This window comes from Larus michahellis, chromosome 5, assembly GCF_964199755.1.
Source record: "Larus michahellis chromosome 5, bLarMic1.1, whole genome shotgun sequence".
Lineage (NCBI taxonomy): Eukaryota > Metazoa > Chordata > Aves > Charadriiformes > Laridae > Larus > Larus michahellis.
The window spans coordinates 47217497-47236962 of record NC_133900.1 but is presented as its reverse complement, the minus strand read 5'-3'; the positions used below and the strand labels follow the sequence as shown (position 1 = coordinate 47236962).

Genomic DNA, 19466 nt, shown 5'->3' with positions numbered 1-19466 from the left:
AGGCAAATTGAGGATGATGTGATGTATCTTTTAAGCTCCTTGTCATTGAAGCCTAAGCAGAATGATTTCCCCTGCTCACAGTGCTGCTTTTGCACAGCTGACCTGTGACACCATGTAGCATCCTGATCTGTTCAAGACCTGACAGCTCCAGCCGCCTGTAGAAAAAGAACAAAAACTCATTACTTTTTCTCTCGCCACCCACTCCTCAGGGAAGTCTTGATGCTGTGTTTGCTGTTCTGGCTCAGACACATCATTTAGTGAGGCCAGACACTGAGTTTTGCTGGCGTGGGTGTCTGCCTCGACCTTGGGCGGGTGGAGTTGTTATCTGTGACTTCTTCCTCTGCTTCATCAGTGCCAATAACATCACTTCTTTAGTTGTGGCACCTACATATTTTCCTTGCTTTGCAGCAAAATCCTATCCCTATCACTGGTGGAAAACTTGCATCTTGGTCTAAATCTAATAATTTTGGACAGCAGGTCCAGGTGTTGTCAGGGAGAGATGTGTGGAAGAGCACCAAGACATTGGCAGTCCCCATCCCAGGAGAGCAAACCCCACACAATGGGTGTTAGGAAATTTCACAACTCACCCAAGCCGACTAAGGAGAGAGGCTGGGACACAAACTACAAGAGTAAATGTTTATTCATACTGGGACATGAGGCGTCCAAGCCAAATTGTGGCACCCCAATGTGGTTTACGTGGGGTTCTTATACCCTTCGAGCATTCCAGTACGACACGATTTGACTAATCATTAACACGCTCCCCCACTCATTATTAAAACTTTGCAAAGCATCTCTCTTTTTACAGCATTCTTGCTGCTTGTCTATTGATCCAGCTATCCCTGGAGTCAGTCGTGCTGGAGTTACTGATCTATGATGCCAGATGATGCTGGGAGGGTTTTAGAGATGTGTCAGAGGGGCTGGGATGCTGGTGTTACCTTGGTTGTCCAGGCGTATCCTTTATCCTCTAAGCTTCCAAGAAGCAAAGTCCTTAATTCCAGGGCCAGGCTGTCCTTTGGTTTGTTTTATGTAAGTGTGAACAATACCAAAGTCTCCAGTAAAATTCCATTACCTGATTACATTACAGTGTATAATGTGAACTAATAATATATATATTAACAAAGTTAATACACTTTCATACAATAAAGACTGGTTGATACAACAAGGAAAGGAATTTTTGTAACTCATGACAGCTATGAAATATCCCCATCAGATCAGTTTTCCTTCCATTCCCTGGGTTGCTTTTGCAGTTGGTCATTTTGAGGGTTTGTTGAATGTCACTTTATGATGCAAAAGGGCGTCTCCTGATCTCAGGTGGGCGGCTTGTGGGGTGATGCTCCGTGCTGAAAAAAAGAGAAGAAGAAAACAAGAGGATTCTGGCCTATCAGCAAAATCAGATTTATGACCAAATTTACTAAGACTGTATCAAAGTCATATTCCTCTGTCGCCTGATGGACACAGTGCATGGTGGAGACCCTCTGAAAGAGGCTTGGTGAGGGTGAGCATGATGTTAGGAGCTCTGCTTGCGTATTTGTAGAGGTTAAATTTCATTCCCTGGTCTTTCTGTGTTCTTACACCTGATGCTTTCTGGCTCCCGTGACAGCAGCTTGCTTCTTCCACTGGATTTTAACACAATTATGCTGATAGTGGCTGTTTTGTGTTTCTTGGAGGACACTCAATTCTTAGCATTGCTCAGCAATTTCTGGGCCTGCTGCAGTCTCATGTTTTATGTCTTCAGAGCTAAAAAGTACCAGCACTCTTCTTATTCTTCCTCCAGCCACCCTGGAAGTGCTGCTGCCAGAACACCTCTGGGAGAAAAAGAGGTAGTTTGCAGTAGGGTAGGGAACTTAGCATCAGTAGATCTGGACTAAGGGCCAAATCCAGTAAAGGATATAGATACTGGCTTCTTTCTTTCTTCCTTTCTTCCTTCCTTTCTTCCTTCCTTTCTTCCTTCCTTTCTTCCTTTCTTTCTTCCTTTCTTTCTTCCTTCCTTTCTTCCTTCCTTTCTTTCTTCCTTTCTTTCTTTCCTTTCTTTCTTTCCTTTCTTTCTTTTCCTCTTTCTTTCTTTCTTTCTTTCTTTCTTTCTTTCTTTCTTTCTTTCTTTCTTTCTTTCTTTCTTTTCTACCACCACCACCCCCCCCCTCCCCTTTGATTTTTTCCTGGTTGTCTTTTTAATTTGTGGCTTTTTGCAACTTGACAGTTCCTCTCCTCATCCACCATCCAAAACCAGCCATAGGACTCCAGAGATAGTTTGCAAAGAGAAGGTTTCCCCATGGAAGAAGGACTCCAGAAATGGCAGCTGCAGAAATTAAATTAATATTGTAAAAGGGCATGGAGTGGAATACAGTTCTAGTGCAATCGCTAGGAACCAGTGCATTTTGGTTGGACTGCTCTGGAGCTCTCTCAAGAAAATATGTTTTAAAATATAAATGGTTGCTGTTGGCTGGGGATTTGAACAGTACATCAAGAAATATAATATAAAAGCATCTAATGCATGGAATAAGAAAGAGGGGGAAGGGCTGTACGTTGTAGAAAGGTCATCACTGTGTTTTGAGAAGTGATGTAAGTTGGACTGGGAAGTGCTAGAGCTGGGAAAGCCCTTGAAGATGACCTGTTGTACAGGTGTGACTGAACTACAGGGACACCTTCCCTACTTAGTGAAAGCCTTTGCCTGAGCAGTGTCTGGTGAAAGTGGGGTGGGGGAAGCCACATGTGACTGGTGGAGCTGGTTCAGGGGGGGATTTTTCCCCTGAACAATATGGGCATTGTCTCATCCCTTTGTGAGCGCGTAGGTGTTGGAGGATGAGCAGGTTGTCACAGACCCAGCAGTGGAGCAGTGGGAGCTGCTTAGCTGGGGTCTCAGCCTGCATGCCAGGACCACGCTCCAGCAGCAGGAGAGTTTGAACTCTTTTTATGACATTGGTCGGGAAGATGAACAGAGATGTACCAGAGCCAGTAAAAGCAGTGGTCATTCTTTTAAGAGACTGAAGGTGCTTCACTTCCATCCTACCCTGTGCACAGTGGGGACACTGGGTCCTCAGCACCATCCTAGTGCCCTTAGAGATTTGCTCCTGCTGCACAGCTCTGTTGCTCATGTGGAGAGATCCCGTGGCAGTCTCCTGTGCCGGGACAACACTGTTCAGGCACCTCTTTGCCTTCACAAAGCAGGAAGCAGATGAAGCGGGTTCCAGAAGAGCGAGCATCATGAAATTGTGCACACCATGAAACCCCGGTTCTTCATCCATCAGCCTCAGGGCTTCTCTTACAGCTCAAGCTGTAGTTGAGAGAACCAGCACTAGGTGTCAGCGGCATTTAAAATCTGGAGGGAGCTGCGGGCAACCCCTGAGCCCGGGGACCCCGGGAGGACAGTGAGGGGGCTGGGGGCTTCGCTCCTGGGCAGCACAGTGCAGGGAGAGGAAGACGCACTGGTACAAGCCAGCAGAAAAGTGCCAGGGGATTAAATTCTCTTGGTGGTGCTGATTTTAACTATCTACCAGTGTATTACCAGAACTGCCCAAATTATCCATCATTTGAGATTGGACGTATTGGATTTATCTGGAGAAGACAACCCAGATGCTTTGTTGTTGTGGCACAGATACTGCTGGCACTGGGCTATTGTGCATGTGTGATTGTGATGCTCTCATCAGCTTCTGACAGGTATAACAGGGCTTCCACAAACCCAGGGGAAGGCAGGAGGGCTTCCGGGGGGGGGGGGGGGGGACCCGACCCACCCTGCATGCTGCAGGGGCAGTGGGAATGCAGTGGAGCTGGTACTCCTGAGCAGCAGCTCAGGAACACTGCCAGGGCTCATGCATGTTGGAGAGGAAGCGCTAAATTCCTTCTGCAAAGGACTGTTAACAATAGCTTTCAGGAAGAGCCCTGGGTATTTCTGCCCAGCGTTACCACCCAAGAAGGGCAGGGCTCGAAGTCATACAAGGTGGCCCTGGCTGTAGTCATCATTGCCATGACTACCCATGGGCTGCTGGAAGGGAAGACTGTGGTTTCGCTCCTGAGCTCTGCTTGTTGTTTTAGTAGCCCAAAGGCCACCCCAACTGTGGGATCTCATCATGTTCAGCAGTTAATTGTGTGAACTCCTAAGGACAAGATGTCTCAGATGCCAGCAGATCTCTTGCTCCATACAGCAGGCCTGCTATCTGGCTGGGTTTCACAGCAGCAAGGATAATGAGGATGGACTGAGCGGCACAGCAGGAACCTCGCTCCTGCAGCTATCCGTGATGAGAAGGGGAGCGTGCAGAGAGGCTAAGTATGTTGTGAGGCTAGGAGGTAGAGTCTCCCTCCTACTCATAAATTCTGCTGCTGTCATGGGTGACTCATGCAGCCCCAAGAGCAGAGAGCAGAACTCAGCCCTCACAACGGTGTTAACCACTTCCTACCGTACATGGAATAGAAATATATCATGCACCACTCAAGCTTAAGAGTGAATGTATTTGTCCTTCTGCTTCTCAACAAAGACAGGGAGACCAGGCCTTTCCTTCACCGTGCTGCTCCCTGCTAGCATGGGCTTCAAGGTTCAGCTAAACAGTGCAGAGCTAAGGAGCAGCTCTGCACCTCAGATAGGGATCCACCTCTTTGGTCTTCAAATTGGGACTAGATGAAGCTATGCCATGCCACGTGGATTTTGGCAGGACTTTAGAAATCCAAGTACAGCTTGCCAAAGGATCTTCATCCTAGCATTGCCATTGGAGAATTCCATCCCTGTATTAATTAAGTCAGAAACTCAGATTTGAAAAATGCTCCACAAAGGTTGAAAGCCAGAACTCCAGGGCTGAAGTTCATCTCACCACTGGTTCAGTCTCTCCGAGCTATTAATTTCCTGTATTCAGATAAAAAAAGGTATAATAAAATGTATGAGAATTTAAAGAGTCATATTAGAAGCATCGAGGTATGTCCCAAGCAGGGATTTGAGGAACAGTGTGATAATATCAGAGAGGCTTAAAAATTTATTTCAGTCCTGAAATGTAAAGCAGCACAAGATTTTAAACACAGCCCCCAGTGGCTGGAAAACGGAGATTTATCCTCCCTAAATATGTTGTGAGAGACTGGATTATTTTGCGGTTACTGATACATGCAGATGAATGCACCCAGGGGCAATAAGCCATGCAGAGCCAGGTCTAGGCGAGGGCACCTGCCTGAAAGCAGCACCACCACAGTGGAACCACCCTACCAAGTCTCTGGCAAGCCCAGCTGGCTGCTGCTGCTGCTGCTGTGGGTGGCATCAAAGTGTGTGGGATGGTGGCAACCAGTGCAGAGGGAGCTGTGGCCCTTCTCAGAAGCGGCAGCTGCTGACAGCACTTCTCCCACCCTCCATACAACCAGGAGCAGCCAGCCCAGCTCCCCGTGGCTCCTTGCTTCCTCTGCCTCTCCATCCCAGCTGCAGCCCTTTCCCCCTTGCTCCATGAAAGGGCAGCCAAGCCCCAAGCTCTCCCCCCTGGAAAGGGCAAAGTTGCATTTCATGGGTGCACAGGGCTTGCTTTCAGTTGGCACTGTGTAGCAAAAATGCAGAAGGCAGCTGAGAGAGGGGGGTAAATAAAATGCAGGCACCTCTGCAGGCAGCAGAGATTCATTCATTCCTCTGGGGTTGAAGTGGAGGGTGCTAAAGGTCAGCCTTTAAGAAGGAAACCAGGCTATTGCACACCCAGAGCAAACAGGACCGGCTGACTTGTGTGCTTAGTCAGCATCCACACTGTTCTTGTTGCTTTAGAAATACTGTGCGTCTTTCCTTGTCCAGCTTCTAGCGATTGGGTAGGAGAAAGCAAACACCGAGGATGCCCAGCCCAGCTGGGAGCTGGGTTATGGCCAAAGGGGTTTGGTGAAGGCAGAAGGGAGAGGTGGGGAGCAGGCAGAGGCTGGGGATGCAGGAGGAGAGCATGGAGACAACTACAGGGGCTCCAGGATTCCAGTCCAGATCCCAAAAGAAGTGACCTGCCCAAAGAGGTTGCTTGAGATTATTTGAGTGTCTAACGACATGGGGGATGAGTCCCCCAGGTCCCTGGAGGAGGGTGGTCTTCCAGGTCAACAGCATCTGACCTTGTCTGTTCCTTTCTTTCTACTTTTAATTCCTGGATCTGTTTGTTAGCCCCCTCCTTTCTCTGTGAAATATCTTCCTGAATGACACCGGTGAGACCAAATGCTAAGAGTAGCTTGGCATCGTGCCCGCCTGTCATTATTTGAATATAGGTGCGGTGAGAAAAGCATGGAGGCACCTGGAAGGGAAGAAGCCAGCAGCGAGAGGTGGGAGCGAGTGAGGAAGGAAAGTAGCCAGGAGATGTTGAAAACAGTTGAGCAAAGTAACAGCATAAAATGAAAAACCAAAATAAACATAATAAGAAAGAGATTGTTAAGATTAAAAAAAAGAAAATAAAATTCTGATGGTGGTATCACTCTAGTGAAATGGCAGAATTACAACTGGTCCTGAATTTGGGAAGATCCCAGGTGCCACAGTAAATTGTAGACAGTGATGACTTTTCATTTCAGCAGCGGCAGAGCAACTGAGCAGTTGCAGACAGAGTCAGACTGTGAACCAGCAGCCACAAGCAACCTCCACACGAAGCTGTGTAAAGGCTGCTCAAGGTTTCTGACCCGTTACATTGATTTTTTAGGAAGCTCTGGAACACTAGGGAAGTTCTGGACAACTGGAAAACACCAATAAGAAGTCAGTAATTAAAAGGGAGCGTTTTCAAATCTCCATCAGGCTGCTGTTGTTTCCATAAAAAACAATTATATGGAACTTCATTAGTAGGAAATTAAGGGAACATAAAAGAGTTAACATCAGTCGGCACAGTTTTAAGGGAAATAGAATCTCTCAGGCAAACTTGATATCATTTTTCAATGAGATTATGAGCTGGTAACAGACATCTTTGATGCATTTGTGTTGGTACTGCATGATGACTTGATTAATAAATTACAACAATACAAATTCAGCATGCTTGTGTCAGTGACTGGTAAGAATAAATAAACTTCTTGTGGACAGGCTTTCAAATGGTACAAAGTTTATGTGGCAGCAAATAATAAGGGCAAGTCCCAGACTGCTCGGTAAGCCAGACAAAAGCAATGAATATTCATGTGAAGGTGACCAAATGCCATGTGTCCAGGGACAAAGAATGTAGCTTTTCTTACAGAATGGAAAATTTTATGCTGGACAGCAGTGACCTGAAAAGAATTGAAGGTGATGGTGGGTGATCAGCTGGACATCTGCCTCAGTGTGACCCTGTGGCCAATGGGACTGGCTAATGTTACCCACCAACACAATGTTGAGGAGGAGCAGATGGATTACATTCTCTTTGTGCTTGGTACTGGAACCACTGTTCTGTCCACTTCTGGCCTCCACAAACTAAGGAAATCTTGAAATATTGTGGTTTTCACAAAAAAAATGCATAAAGGAGTAAATTACTGGAAAATGTGCCTTACAGTGAAAGGCTCCAAGAACTCTGTCTGTTCAGCTGATCAAAAAAGAGATTGGTTGATCACAGATCTCAGCACCATACATGAACACCAAAAACTTGGTCACAGCAGACTTTTCACCCTACCAGGTAAGGGTAAAAATAGATCTGTGGTTGAAATTTGAAGTTGGAGGCCAGGTGGGATTTTCTATGGCATCAAAAACAGCACTAAGTTTTCCTCTTAAAAATATGCTGAGATTTCACCATAGCTTTAGAAGCCAATTGATGCATGGAAAATCTATGGTTGGTGCTCCTATGAGGTAACAATATCCCTCTTCCTCACCGTTCGACGTGAATATTTATGAATCTATGAAAATATTCTTGGTGCTTTTCTCCCCATGAGAAAAATGTTATGTTGTGGTGGATAATTTTAAAAAAAATATTTATTTTTATTCCATTCAAAACCAAACATTTCCTTTTAGACAGACTGTTACAGTGTCTCCTAGCATCTTCCCACGTTGCTCTGTGGAGGTTAATGCTGTGCTTTTCATCAGGACGTGGTCTTGCTGGCCAAGTCACACCATGCTCCAGGCACTGGGCTCCTCTTCTTGCTGAAGCACTACATTGCGGTGTTGAAGAGAGTGGTTCTCATTCTTTCTGTTGGTGCAGGAGAGTGAGACTAAATTAAGACTGATATCAACATCAGAATTTGATAACAACTTGATTTCTAAGTTCCCATGTCAGTGCTCAACCCCCTTGTACTGTAATCCAGTGGACTAAGCAGTGTCCTCATACCAGAGAAAACTAGACTCTCTTTCCAAGATCCTTATTTGTGATAATGCCATTGCCTAACAGCATTCAGGATTGAAACTGACATTGGTGTCATTTGTAGTAGTTCTCATCCTGCCATTAAAACCATTAAGGATTGTTAGCAGCCACGCACGCTTAGACCTCTGGTGTTTAATCCTGTTTCTAAAGCTCAGTGCAGACGATGCAATAGTTATCACTGACTTCAGGAATATTGGCTCAGTCCCCAGCAGCACAAGTCCCTACTAATTTGAACGAAAACAGTAATCTTCTTAGCTGCTAATAGTGGTAGACAGTGGTATCTACAGATTTTACACCGGAGCTGGGTATGTATCACACCCCGAGCAGCACATTATGTATTTTCCATAGCCACAGGTACCTCATCTCAACGGTCTGAAGTCCAAAGCAGTTTAAATCATAAATGATATGCTCCTTGCAGCAGCTGTCATGGTGTTTTGCCATGGGGGATTGCCCCTGTAAGCTGCAGTGCTGGAAGCACCAGCCTTCTGCTAGGGGTGCCCTGGCTCGCCTGCAGCACCGGCCTCTGAGGAGCAGCTGGTGGAAGCAAACACAAAATGCACAGCGCTTCCCCCTGTTACAGCGTTTCCCCCTGATACAGCTCCCAACCCAGCCCCAGAGTAAGGCAGCGCCAGGCTGCTGGGCTCAGAAATCACCCTGCTATTTTTATCTGCTTTCCTTCCACCACTGATGTGTCTCTTTGCTTCTTGGTCCTCGGAAAGCTTCTACCAGTTCTCCATGGTGACTGCCTTCAGAGGACAGATTTCCTCGCTGGTGTTAACACATCCAAAGTGACGTACACCTGGTCTCGCACAACACTGTGTTTGGCAACTGTAGGCCTGATGTGCAAGAGCTGGTGAACTTCACATGAACTAACAAAGTTTTGGTCAGCCTCTCCTGGCCCCTTCTGCATTGTTCCAGTCATGGTGCATCGTGTTTTGGGCAGTTCTTTTATCCCATTCTCATTTAATTAAGTGATGATACAGGGACATTCAGACCAGCAGCCTTCAACCTTAGCAAGCAGCGGTGACGGAAGCCAGGGGCATGCTGATACGATTAGCGTAGTTTATTTATTTCTCAGAAGATGAAACGACAAAAACAAATGCAGAAACCCTTGGTGGTATGCGTAGCCTGGTCTTGGTCCTGATCTTCGTCCCCACTGTGCCTCTGGCAGAGCGCGGGATCTCTGTGCAAGGATGGCTCCACCGCACCCGATAACGCGTGGCTGGGAACGGGACCCTTCCAGTGTCATTTTCACAACACAAAATAATAACAATAATAACCAGCTGCTTCCAAAGGAGGGAGCTGCAGCAGGAGCTGCAGTGTTAAACTTCGAGGAGACCTTGACATTCAAGGATGTTTCTGAGGGCTGATGGTGTTTTTTTTGGAGGAAAATTGCTGTGTCCTTGGGCAAAGATGTCTCTTGGGTTGTGCAGCTCGGGGAGTGGGGAGACACACTGCAGCTCAGCAGCTGGTGGGACATTTTAGGATCAAGCTGAAAGGTGGTTCGGTGTCAGCGGGGGAGCTTTCCTTGTGACCACAGTCATGGCACCTTTTCAGGGTGGGGGTGACATTGTTTATGGGTCTGAGGGACAGGATGGGGCAGGAGGAGCACAGGTTCATCCCGCAGGGGGTGAGGGGATGCCTCCGCTTTGAGCAGTGACACAGGTTCATTCCTGATGGGCCCCCCCCTCATGGTGGGTGACAACAGTGTCACTGCCATGGGGCTGTGTGCCCTGATAGGGGAAGACATGGGGTCACTGCCATGGGACAGTGTCCCCTCATGGGGAATATCATTGCCATGGGGCTGTGTCCCCTCAGGGGAGAGGACATGGGAGTCCCCGCCGTGGGGCTGTGGCCCCTCATGGCGGATATCAGTACCATGGTAGCTGTGTCCCCTCCTGGTGGGTGTCATGGCCTTGGGGTTGTGTTGCTTGGGGCTGGGGGAAAGCGGGTGCCACGGTGTCTGTGTCTCCTCACGGAGGAGGGGACATGGGGTCACTGCCACAGGGCTGTCCCCCTCAGGGAGGTGTCGAAGCCGTGGGGCTGTGTCCCCTCATGGTGGGTGTCACGACCATGGGGCTGTGTCTTCTCATGGGGGAGGGCACGGGGATGGATCCTGCCATGGGGCCGTGCCCCTCTGGGAGGTGTCGAAGCCATGGGGGCTGTGTCCCCCCAGGGGGAGGTCGGCAGCCGCTGCCATGGCAGACACCTCCCTGAGGGGCAGCGGCGCCGCCCGTCCCGCTGCCTCCCCTCCCGCAGCACCGGGCCACCGACACGGCCTCCGGGGAGACCGCTCCCCGCCGCCGGGCCCTCCCCGCCCCTCGGCCGCCGGGCGTGTCGCAGCGCCGGCGCAGGCCGCGGCGGTGCCCCCCGCCCGCCCGCACTACATTTCCCGGCGTGCCGGGCGTGGCGGGGCCGGGCCGGGCCGCGCGGAGCGGAGCAAAGCGGGCGGCCCCGGCGCTGGTACTGCCCGGGGCGGAGAGGGCCGGGCAGGGCAGGTGGGTCGGCCGGCCGGCGTTATCCCCATGGAGCGGGGGAAGATGGCGGAGCTGGAGAGCCTGGAGACGGCGGCGGAGCATGAACGGATCCTGCGGGAGATCGAGAGCACCGACACGGCCTGCATCGGCCCCACGCTCAGGTGCGGCCGGGGCGGGGCGGCGGGGACAGCCGGGGCGGGGGGGCTCGGGCAGGCTTCGCCCTGCCACCTTCCCTCCCCACAAACTTTGAAGCAATGAGGAAATTTTAATTATTACTATTTTTTCACAGTCATCTCTGAGAAAGTGCCCGTAGTCCCCTCCCTTCGCTCTGCCTGGCTGCTCCGGGCGGTGGAACCGCCGTGAGGGGGGACCCTCGGCCTGTGCCCGACCCCCGGCTCCGCGCCCCGGGCCCGGGCCGGGGTCTCGGGGTGTTTCCTCCTGCCTGGCCGCGGCGGTGTCCGCTCCCACGGCGGGCTCTGCCTCTCCGGCTTCAGCCCCTGCTCGGGGCCTGCGCCCCAGCAGCCCCTCCGGAGCTCTCGGGGTGACCGCAGCCCCCCGCCCCCGCCTTCCCCGGCGGGGAAGAGGGGGAAGGAGGGCATTTTCCTGCCCTCAGCCCGGAATCTGTCAAAGTTATTCTTGTAAACCGACGCCTGCCTTTTTTTTGTTGATTTGTGTCCGTTTCGCAAAAACCATGGCTAATTGTGAAGCTGTGGGTATGGGTACAATTACCGTCCTGATGATGATATGAGTTAATGCCTCTGTTTGCTTAATGGATCCTTTGTTCTCCTATTAAGCATCTTTTTCCTAGTGGTTCTTGCAGTATCCTTCAGCTGGGAGAACCCGTTGCTTCATCTGCGTTAACTGCTGAGCTCTCCTTCCCCAGGAGCGCAGATGGATATGGCTGCATGACCAGGAGCGCTGCCTCTTCTTTTTTCCTTCCCTTTCTGCTCCTTTCCGCGAATCTGTGTCTGGCATTTCAGCCTTTTAGGTATTTCTTTGTGATGCTGGTTTGGATTTTGCAGCAGTGGCTTCTGCTGTGTTGTTAATCTGAAAGATGCGGTAGCTGGCTCTTTAACTAAAGCCTGTGTCTTGTGGGAAATCATCTAATTTTTTTTTTTTTAAATATGATATTTTAGATAAGTTATGCATGTCTAAGACCTGTTCTTGCTAGCCAGACCGTGTACTGTTAGCATCGCTGTCCTGGTAGAAGCCATGTAGTAGATTTGTCAAACAGAGACACCTCATCCCTCCTTCCTCTTCTTCAAAGTAAAACAGAAGTTCTCCAAAGAATTTTGTATCAAAACTAAAATGCATTACTCACAGCAGAGAGCACAAGTGTATGTGTTACTCTCTGGAAGGTTGATGGTACAAATGGGTAAATAACAATTATAGCTCTTGTAACGAAATTGATCAGGCTGAGAGGTGGGGAAAGATGGAGGTGTGTTACCGGAAATACTTGGCTTCAAAATCTAAATAGTTGCATTGTCCCAACTTAAATTCGGTGCTAAGCTTTATTGCTTTTAGTGGTGAGGGGAACACCATGCCCTTTTGTAGGGCAGTGTAGTTGGTTTCATCTTTCTCTTTCAGCTGCCCTGCATCAGCCTAGGAGCTGCTGAACTGGAAATCACAGTCCCAGGTGGGAGTGTTTCAGTATAAACAGCACTGGAGCCTCCTGTCCCATCCCCTCCACACTAGCTCCTAGTTTCTTTTCAATATTTAAATTTTACAAAGTCATGGTTTTAAATGACTGGTGTGGCTGTCTTTAAAAGTAAATGGGTTTAAGCTATTTGACTTGCAGTGATACTGCGCTGTGAGGACAAAATTAAAATGGGAAAGCTCTTCATTTGTGGAGCAGTAGTGCACTGGATTTATCTTGCTATAAGGTTGTAATTTGTTTAGTTTTTTTGACTGTTTGCAGTTTTTTTTCTGAAGTTCTCCCATGAAACCTTTAAAGGTAAACTGCATGGTAGGAGACAGTGTAGGAGAATTAGATTTATTAACAAAACTGAAAAAACTGGTTCGAATGTCTGGGAACTGCCAGAATGAAGAGTGTGGGTGTTTTTTTTTTCCATTTCATAGAACTAAGTGCAGTTGGTCTTGTTTCTTAGTATTAAGGTTAGATGAGGCGTTGGGCTTAATGTCTATCTTTGCATACCCACAGAAGAAACACTAATAAGTGTCTGGGGCAAAGAAAGGTTTGTGTTTTGCTAGTGTTAACTGTTGGAGTACAGTGGTACTTCATCAGGAGTATTATTAATGATGTAAGTGTAAGCAATACTCGCTCCAAGGATTTTTAGAGTGGAAACTAGACCAGCTAAGGGTAAACATGATGTTCTGTAGAGTCCGGAAAAGAAGATGATGGAAACTTTTAAAAAAAGGTGACTCACTTCTCGTAGGCATCACGGAAGAAATGTGTCTTCATAAGCCAGGCTGGTTTCCCTTTTAGGAACAGCAATCCCAAAACGCAGTTCAGAAATAGGCTGGACTGCTGGGCTTCTGCTGCCAGTGGGGACTTGTTTGCAGAATTGTACTTTTATCAGTTTCTGACTTGGCAGAGTGAGATATTCCGACTGCAGCTGCTCTGTGTTGTCCTCACATAGTGCTCAAGGCTGAATTACTATTATCAAAGGGTGACGGAGGGGTTAAGATGTTAAATTTAAGGTCCAACTAATTCATCCGTCTGGGTGGGTTTGTGTCCCACCCATAAGGGAGAGCGTTTTCTGCTAGAAAAATAGCAAGTGTAGTAATTCTTGCCCTGGGGCAGGGGAAGGACGAGATGCCTTCTTGAAGTCCCTTCCAGCCCTATTTTTCTGCTCTGTTCTTGCTGTGATTCTGGGAGTCAGCGGCATGGGCCGGGACTCCATTGTGCGGGGCGCTGTGCAGATGTGGGACGATGCCTGCCCCTCCTCAAGGAGAGGAATTTAATTCTACATATTAAATGGGAGATGAGGGTGTGCGAGGAAGCCTTGCAAAACAGCCTTGATCTGTGTGATGAGCTGTGCCAGTCTCATGTCTTGCTATGTCAGTAGCTCTGATGCCATCAAGGTCTCTTCTCTCTCTCTCTCGCTCTTTTATTTATTTATTTATTTATAAAACCTGACAGTGAATGTCATTGTGCTTGAAGGAGGACACCGAGCGAGTTCAGTGAGTCTTTGTGGGGATCCCCTCGAGTCTGCGATGCTCCTGGAATCAAAATAATCCACTTCAGGATGTCTTTCCTGCTATTCAACCTCTACTAATTATATCCATTGCTCTTAGTTCCACTTCCTTTTTCTGTTATAATTCCTCTTCTTTTTCTCCTGTGTTATGCTTCTTGATATCCCTCTCTGTATCTAGGCTTCTAAGAATCACTTAATTCTGCAGGATCAGATAACCTTCTAGAGGGGAAAAGACCCTCTTTCTTGCTTAAAACCACCTCTTGACTAAGATGTGACACCCAAGTGCTCTAATTTTTATTATATTCAACTGACTGGTCAAGTTTGTTGCTCTTCGTTGAGCTTTCTGTTCACTTCAGCTTTTTTTTTCTTTTAAGTGATGGGACGCTAGTGATGGACTGTAATATTCTAGCTGCAGTTACTGTAAGTGAGGATGCTTGCCTCTCTGCTGGGATTCCTCTGTAATTTCTAATCAAATTTATTCTTTGAGAAGAGGGTAATCCCTCACTCTGCAAGCTCATACAGTGTTTTCTGAGTGCTTATCCTGAAATAGCTCACTGTTACTTTTGATATGTAGAGATTACTTTATTGCACAGCTGATGGCTGTCTTGCTTTCTTCTGTGATTCTCTTATTATCTCCTGTTATTTTAACTTCTCCCTGGCCCTGTGTAGTCCTAGATTATACGTGATTGACTCAGACTGGTACAGATTAAAGGCAGGAGAAACATTGAGATTATTTTGTATGACACCCGATAAATGTGGGCTGTATAACTTCACCCACTTTTCCTTGTGTTCAGCCTGTCATCTAAAGATGAGTCTGTGTGATTATGTGAATTGCTAATAATTTAAAAAAAGTTCCTGGTTTCAGCCTGCAGGTGTTCTGCTGTCCTTTCTCGTGCTCCTCTGCAGTGTCCTTTAACACCTGGTGTCTTCTCACAATTAAAATACAGGCTTTTATTTTTAAGTCACTACTTCCTTTTGGCTTTGCAGCTTGAGCTTTGCAGGTCCGTCACTCTTGAAACCCCTTTTCCTGCTCTAAAGCTGCATCTGCAGCTTTTTGAAATAGGTGAAGGATTTTTAAACAGCATTTGACAAATTAAAAAAGCCCGATCTGGCCACATAGATGTAGTTACAGTATTCCTGCTGTCACCTCACCACTTTAGATGTAGGTAAAATTACATTGATACTGTAGTAGTCTCCTGCCTGTACGCTGAGAGATTGGAGGAGCTCTTTCCCCTAGCATTATAACAGGAATAATGCAGAGTTATTTTCTTGGGAGCACAGGTCTTCGTAGCTATGGATCACGTTCCTCATCGCTACATCTGTACCTTCGTGGTTCTCCTGCAGTGCGAGTTGCTGGGAAGGATCAAGATTTCCAAGCGATTGTTCTCCGCGGCTGCCTGATTTCATGGCTTGTTATTCTGCCAGCTTTTGTGTCATCTGCAAATTATATCATCAGTCTTTTTTTTTTTTTTTTTTCTTTTTAGATGTATATTTGCTTTCTAGATTGTTCCTTAGTGAGTGAGATTTTATCAGTTATGTTTGGACTAGTACTTACCTGTACCCCTTTGGAAAACTAAGAAATGTTATATTTCAGACAGCAATTAATCATCCAGTCTGTGCTTTTATATAGAACTATATTTTAATAGGAATTTCATATCTGTCAGCTAATTATGTGTGTTTGGAGAGATTACAATGTTGTTTAACCCAAGAATGAAATTAAGCACACTTGATAGGGTAGTGTTTCTACTAAGCAGCTCTTGACTGAGATTAAAGTAAGACTGTAATTAAGCTCTGTTCCCTAAATCCTTTATCAACTCTTCCATGGATGTGTCTGGGATTAGTGTTGCCCTGGCTGACCTACAGCTACCGTGCTGACCTGTTTACCATACTGTCAGTGTGCCCTGTTCATCCCCTGCCTGTGACCTCCCCCATGCCCAGGTTCATCTTAAACAGTGGATCCAGAGGTCCTCAACTGCATTTTTTTTTTTTAGGATTCTGGATCTCCTAGCTTGGATGCTTGACAAATAATCTTCTCATTTATGACTAATGGCTATAATTAACCTCGTCTCTCAAGGGGCATCACCTTAGGTCCTTCCTGGTACCCTCAGCCTCTGGCTGTCTGTATGGGGGTAGCATTGAGACATCTGAGCTGGATGTGTGGGGAGCCAGAGGTGCTGTTGCTGCAGTCCATTTTGTTGACATTGTTTGATTGCTACCTTGGGTCCAGGCTGGAGCAATGTGACAGTGCAAATAGCAGCAGCTTGTCTGAGATCCTGACTCCTGAGCTGATACTGATGAGCTGTTCTCTGGTTTATTTTCTTCTATAACTTCAAATGGAGCTGAGCTGCAACTCAGCTGCACCCTATTCCTGTGTCATTCAGGTTTCTGTTGTGAACTTGGAAAACTGAGGCTTTGCTCTTAACATAAACTTATGGATGGGGTCCAGCAAGTGCTGGGGCTCTTGTATAGCCCCTCTGAGCTCCCCAGTGTCTCCTTAGCTGAAAGTTGTGGCATTAGTACAAGCCCTGTGGTAAACCTGGTTGGAAAATGGATCTGGATGGAAAAATAACCCGGCTAAAAATGTTTTGCTTTCATACATCTCTGCTTCAATGTGTTTTGGTGTGTGGTAGCACAAATGCTGTTTCTAGCCCACGGAGGAGGTTGTGTGGGGCGAGGGGCTTGGTGATGGCAAAAATCAAGACTGAGCCTTGCCAGATTTATAAAAGCTCAATGAGTTAGTTTGTCAAACTAGACACTAACCTGCTGTGTCGTTCCAAGTCCATAGTCACAGGCGCTGACGTGGGCTTGGTCAAGCTGTCTGTAGTTAAGTGCGTGTTGCTTCTCACGGCTGGGGCTATGGGGTGTATTTTGATGGGCCAGTATTGGCTTAAGCAGTTTCCCCACTTCTGTTTGCTCCTCCCAAGCATTGTTGTGACACTGCATTCATGTGGGTGCTGAAACATAACCCCCCCCTTTCCCACCTTATTTGAGTTATTTTTTTCAGCTGGATCAGTTTGCCCCCGTTTCATCTTGGGCTCATTTTGTGGCTTTCCAGTGTCTAGACTGGCACAAGGGATTTAGTGGCAGGGTGCTGGGTCTGGGGGCCAGCTGTGCTATTAGACATCAAATGTCCGTGAACTTGGATGTGGTGTTCTTCCATGAGCTGCTTGCAATTCCCTCACCTGGTAGAAGGCTGTTGGTTGGGGAGTGTAGCTGGTTTAGGGTGAGTCGGATGAGCATGGAAACCATGACACAGTAAGGATCAGGAGCAGCAGTTTGAGTCTTTCCGTGTTCGGTGCTAAGAATGAAGGCTGGCCAAGCTGGTCCTAATCTTTGCTCCAGTGGGTGAGATGAGGATAATGGTCTGTGTTACAGATGTGAAGCGAGGAGTAATGACAGGCATCTGGCTTAACAGCTTCCCTATTTTTATTTTGGAGTGGAGGAGTGAAGATGGTACAGTGTCCTGCCTGATCACTCTTGGGACTACCTTTACTGATGGTAGGGGGCTGTGATTGCTGTGGTTTGTCCTTCAGCCAAGCCTGCCTTGGGTGAGGACAGAGGAAGGAGACCCTGGATCAGCTTTGGAATGAAGTGGACCTTCTCCTACACATGCCGGGGATGGGTAAGAAGTGCCTCCTTAAGGTCCCAGGCACAGTAAGAATTGAAGAGCATCTGAAAATCATACACAGTATCTGTAAAAAATCCCCTGAGGCTGAATACTGTGAGAACTCATGTGTAACAGAGCTAAAACTATACTGAGTTGCTCTCCTGACTTTGCACCTTCTAGCTGTGCCGTGTGCTACGCTTTGCCTTGACTCCATGAGCCCTGGCTCTACAAGTCCCATCCCTTGCTTTACGTACAGTAATTCGTGAAATGCCAACTTCCAGCAAAGCAACACCATGAAGAAATAGTGCAGACCGTCTAGACACTAACTGTTGGCCGCAGAGCTTGCTCAGGAAGCTGCTTGTAACAACTGTAAATTGTCTGCTAATAAAAGCCTCGCAGGATCTTTTGAAGCATCTTTCAGCCCATTCTCCTGCCACCCAGACGGGGAGACTGCAATCTCCTGAAAATGAGCCTGGGCCTCTGTTCATATGTACATAATTAAGCGTTTTTTAAAAGACAGTTCATTGCAATACTGCTTGAATTATATTAGCATTCCCCTCTGGTCAGGATGATGCTGTTCAGCTCCAAGTTTTCTGTTGCAGAGAAAAAAAGTATCAGCAGCTGCTCCTGTGAAATAATCTGGTATCAGCATTAACAGTCAGTTGGGAGATGGACTGGTCTGGCTTAATGTGTGGACCATTGGCAGTCTCTGCCTGAAGGTACGCTTAACTTAATTATCTCAGGTTTTATGGATACTTTCTCGTTTGCAGTGCTAAGGTTCTGCAAACAACTTTGAGATGGTGAATCCTTATAGTTCATATAACCCTTTTTATTTCTGTCTGCATCCTGATGTAATCTGAAGGGAACAGCTTGCAAGAATGTACTGCTCAATTATTTATAGCTTGTATTTTCTTGATTTTTCTCGCAGAAGTACATTCCTTTCTGGAATTTAATGAATCACTGTCAAAGGACAGATTATCAAATGGTGGTTCCTGTTCTGTGGGATGTGATCTTGTGTCTGGGCTCTCAGTAGCTCACTGAATTTATCTTCCTGCTTACCCTCCAAGTGCCTCATCTGCAATAGCAGTATGTGATAGCAGCGTTGCAGTGTTGTGAGGCAGTAAGCTAAAAGGGGATGTTTCCTTAGAATCCGTGGAGAAAAGGTGCTCTACTAAGCTGTCTTGGTGTCTTCTGGAGTTGTCACTGTGTATGACTTCGCAGTATTTCGTCTCGACCTGGCAGCTGAGCTCATCTTTAGAACTGTCTGCTGTCCTGCCTGTAGAGGACTACAGAAAAGTAGTACCTTGGTAACTCGGTTGTTTGTCCATCTGTAGGCAGAGTCCTGTGGCATTTAAGTCTACCTAGACTGTCCTTTCTGTCATGCTTTTTCTGATTCCACTTCTAGTGGGTTGAAGGATTTTTGTCTTTTTGTTTTTAGAATATAAATAAAATGGATATTTATTCCAGGGCTGCAGAAGCCTAGTAATACTGACTTTCTGAATCTTTTTCCCCAAAGGAGTGCAAACACAACCTTTGAGGAAAAAAATCAATTGACTGGGATTGTTTTATCTAGAGAAGACAAGATGGGCATGTAATTCATCTTCACATGCAGAATAGACTGTTGAGAAGGTGAAGAAAAGCTCTTCTTTCATGACTCTGCACAGGCTGGGATCTGTGCTACAATCGCAGCAGCAGGAATTTAGGGTAGGTGCAGGGAAAGGCTTTCTAACTAACGAGAAAATCATGAAAATGTTTGTACTGGTCACATGAAAAGCTGCTCTTCATCATTCTGTCTCTGAGGGTAGTGAGGAGTGGGTGCTTATCAAATGAGATACAGAGCAAGTACAGACACATGTGTTGCACTTATACCAGAGTTTCTCTGTTCAAGAGCTTCCTGTGGATCTTTTCTCCATGACTGTCTCGTCAACATTTTAGTCTGCTAGTGCTCTCACACTGAAACATTTTACAGTGATGAGTTCTGTGTGTTAATTGTACATTG

The 19466-nt window shown here is 47.0% G+C and overlaps 1 protein-coding gene across 8 annotated transcripts in view; it reads left to right on the top strand.

The window, feature by feature from the left end:
- The first annotated feature begins 10576 nt into the window (after window positions 1-10576).
- Window positions 10577-19466, top strand: part of EXOC6B (exocyst complex component 6B) — a 313712-nt gene continuing 304822 nt past the window's right edge. Inside the window, exon 1 of one of the 8 annotated variants that reach the window (XM_074587160.1) lies at window positions 10577-10863. In XM_074587160.1, the coding sequence (XP_074443261.1) occupies window positions 10751-10863 (113 nt within the window). In that variant the 5' untranslated portion in view covers window positions 10577-10750. The remainder of the gene's footprint in view (window positions 10864-19466) is intronic. The other 7 variants (XM_074587162.1, XM_074587157.1, XM_074587165.1 and 4 more) reach the window with 7 other exon arrangements.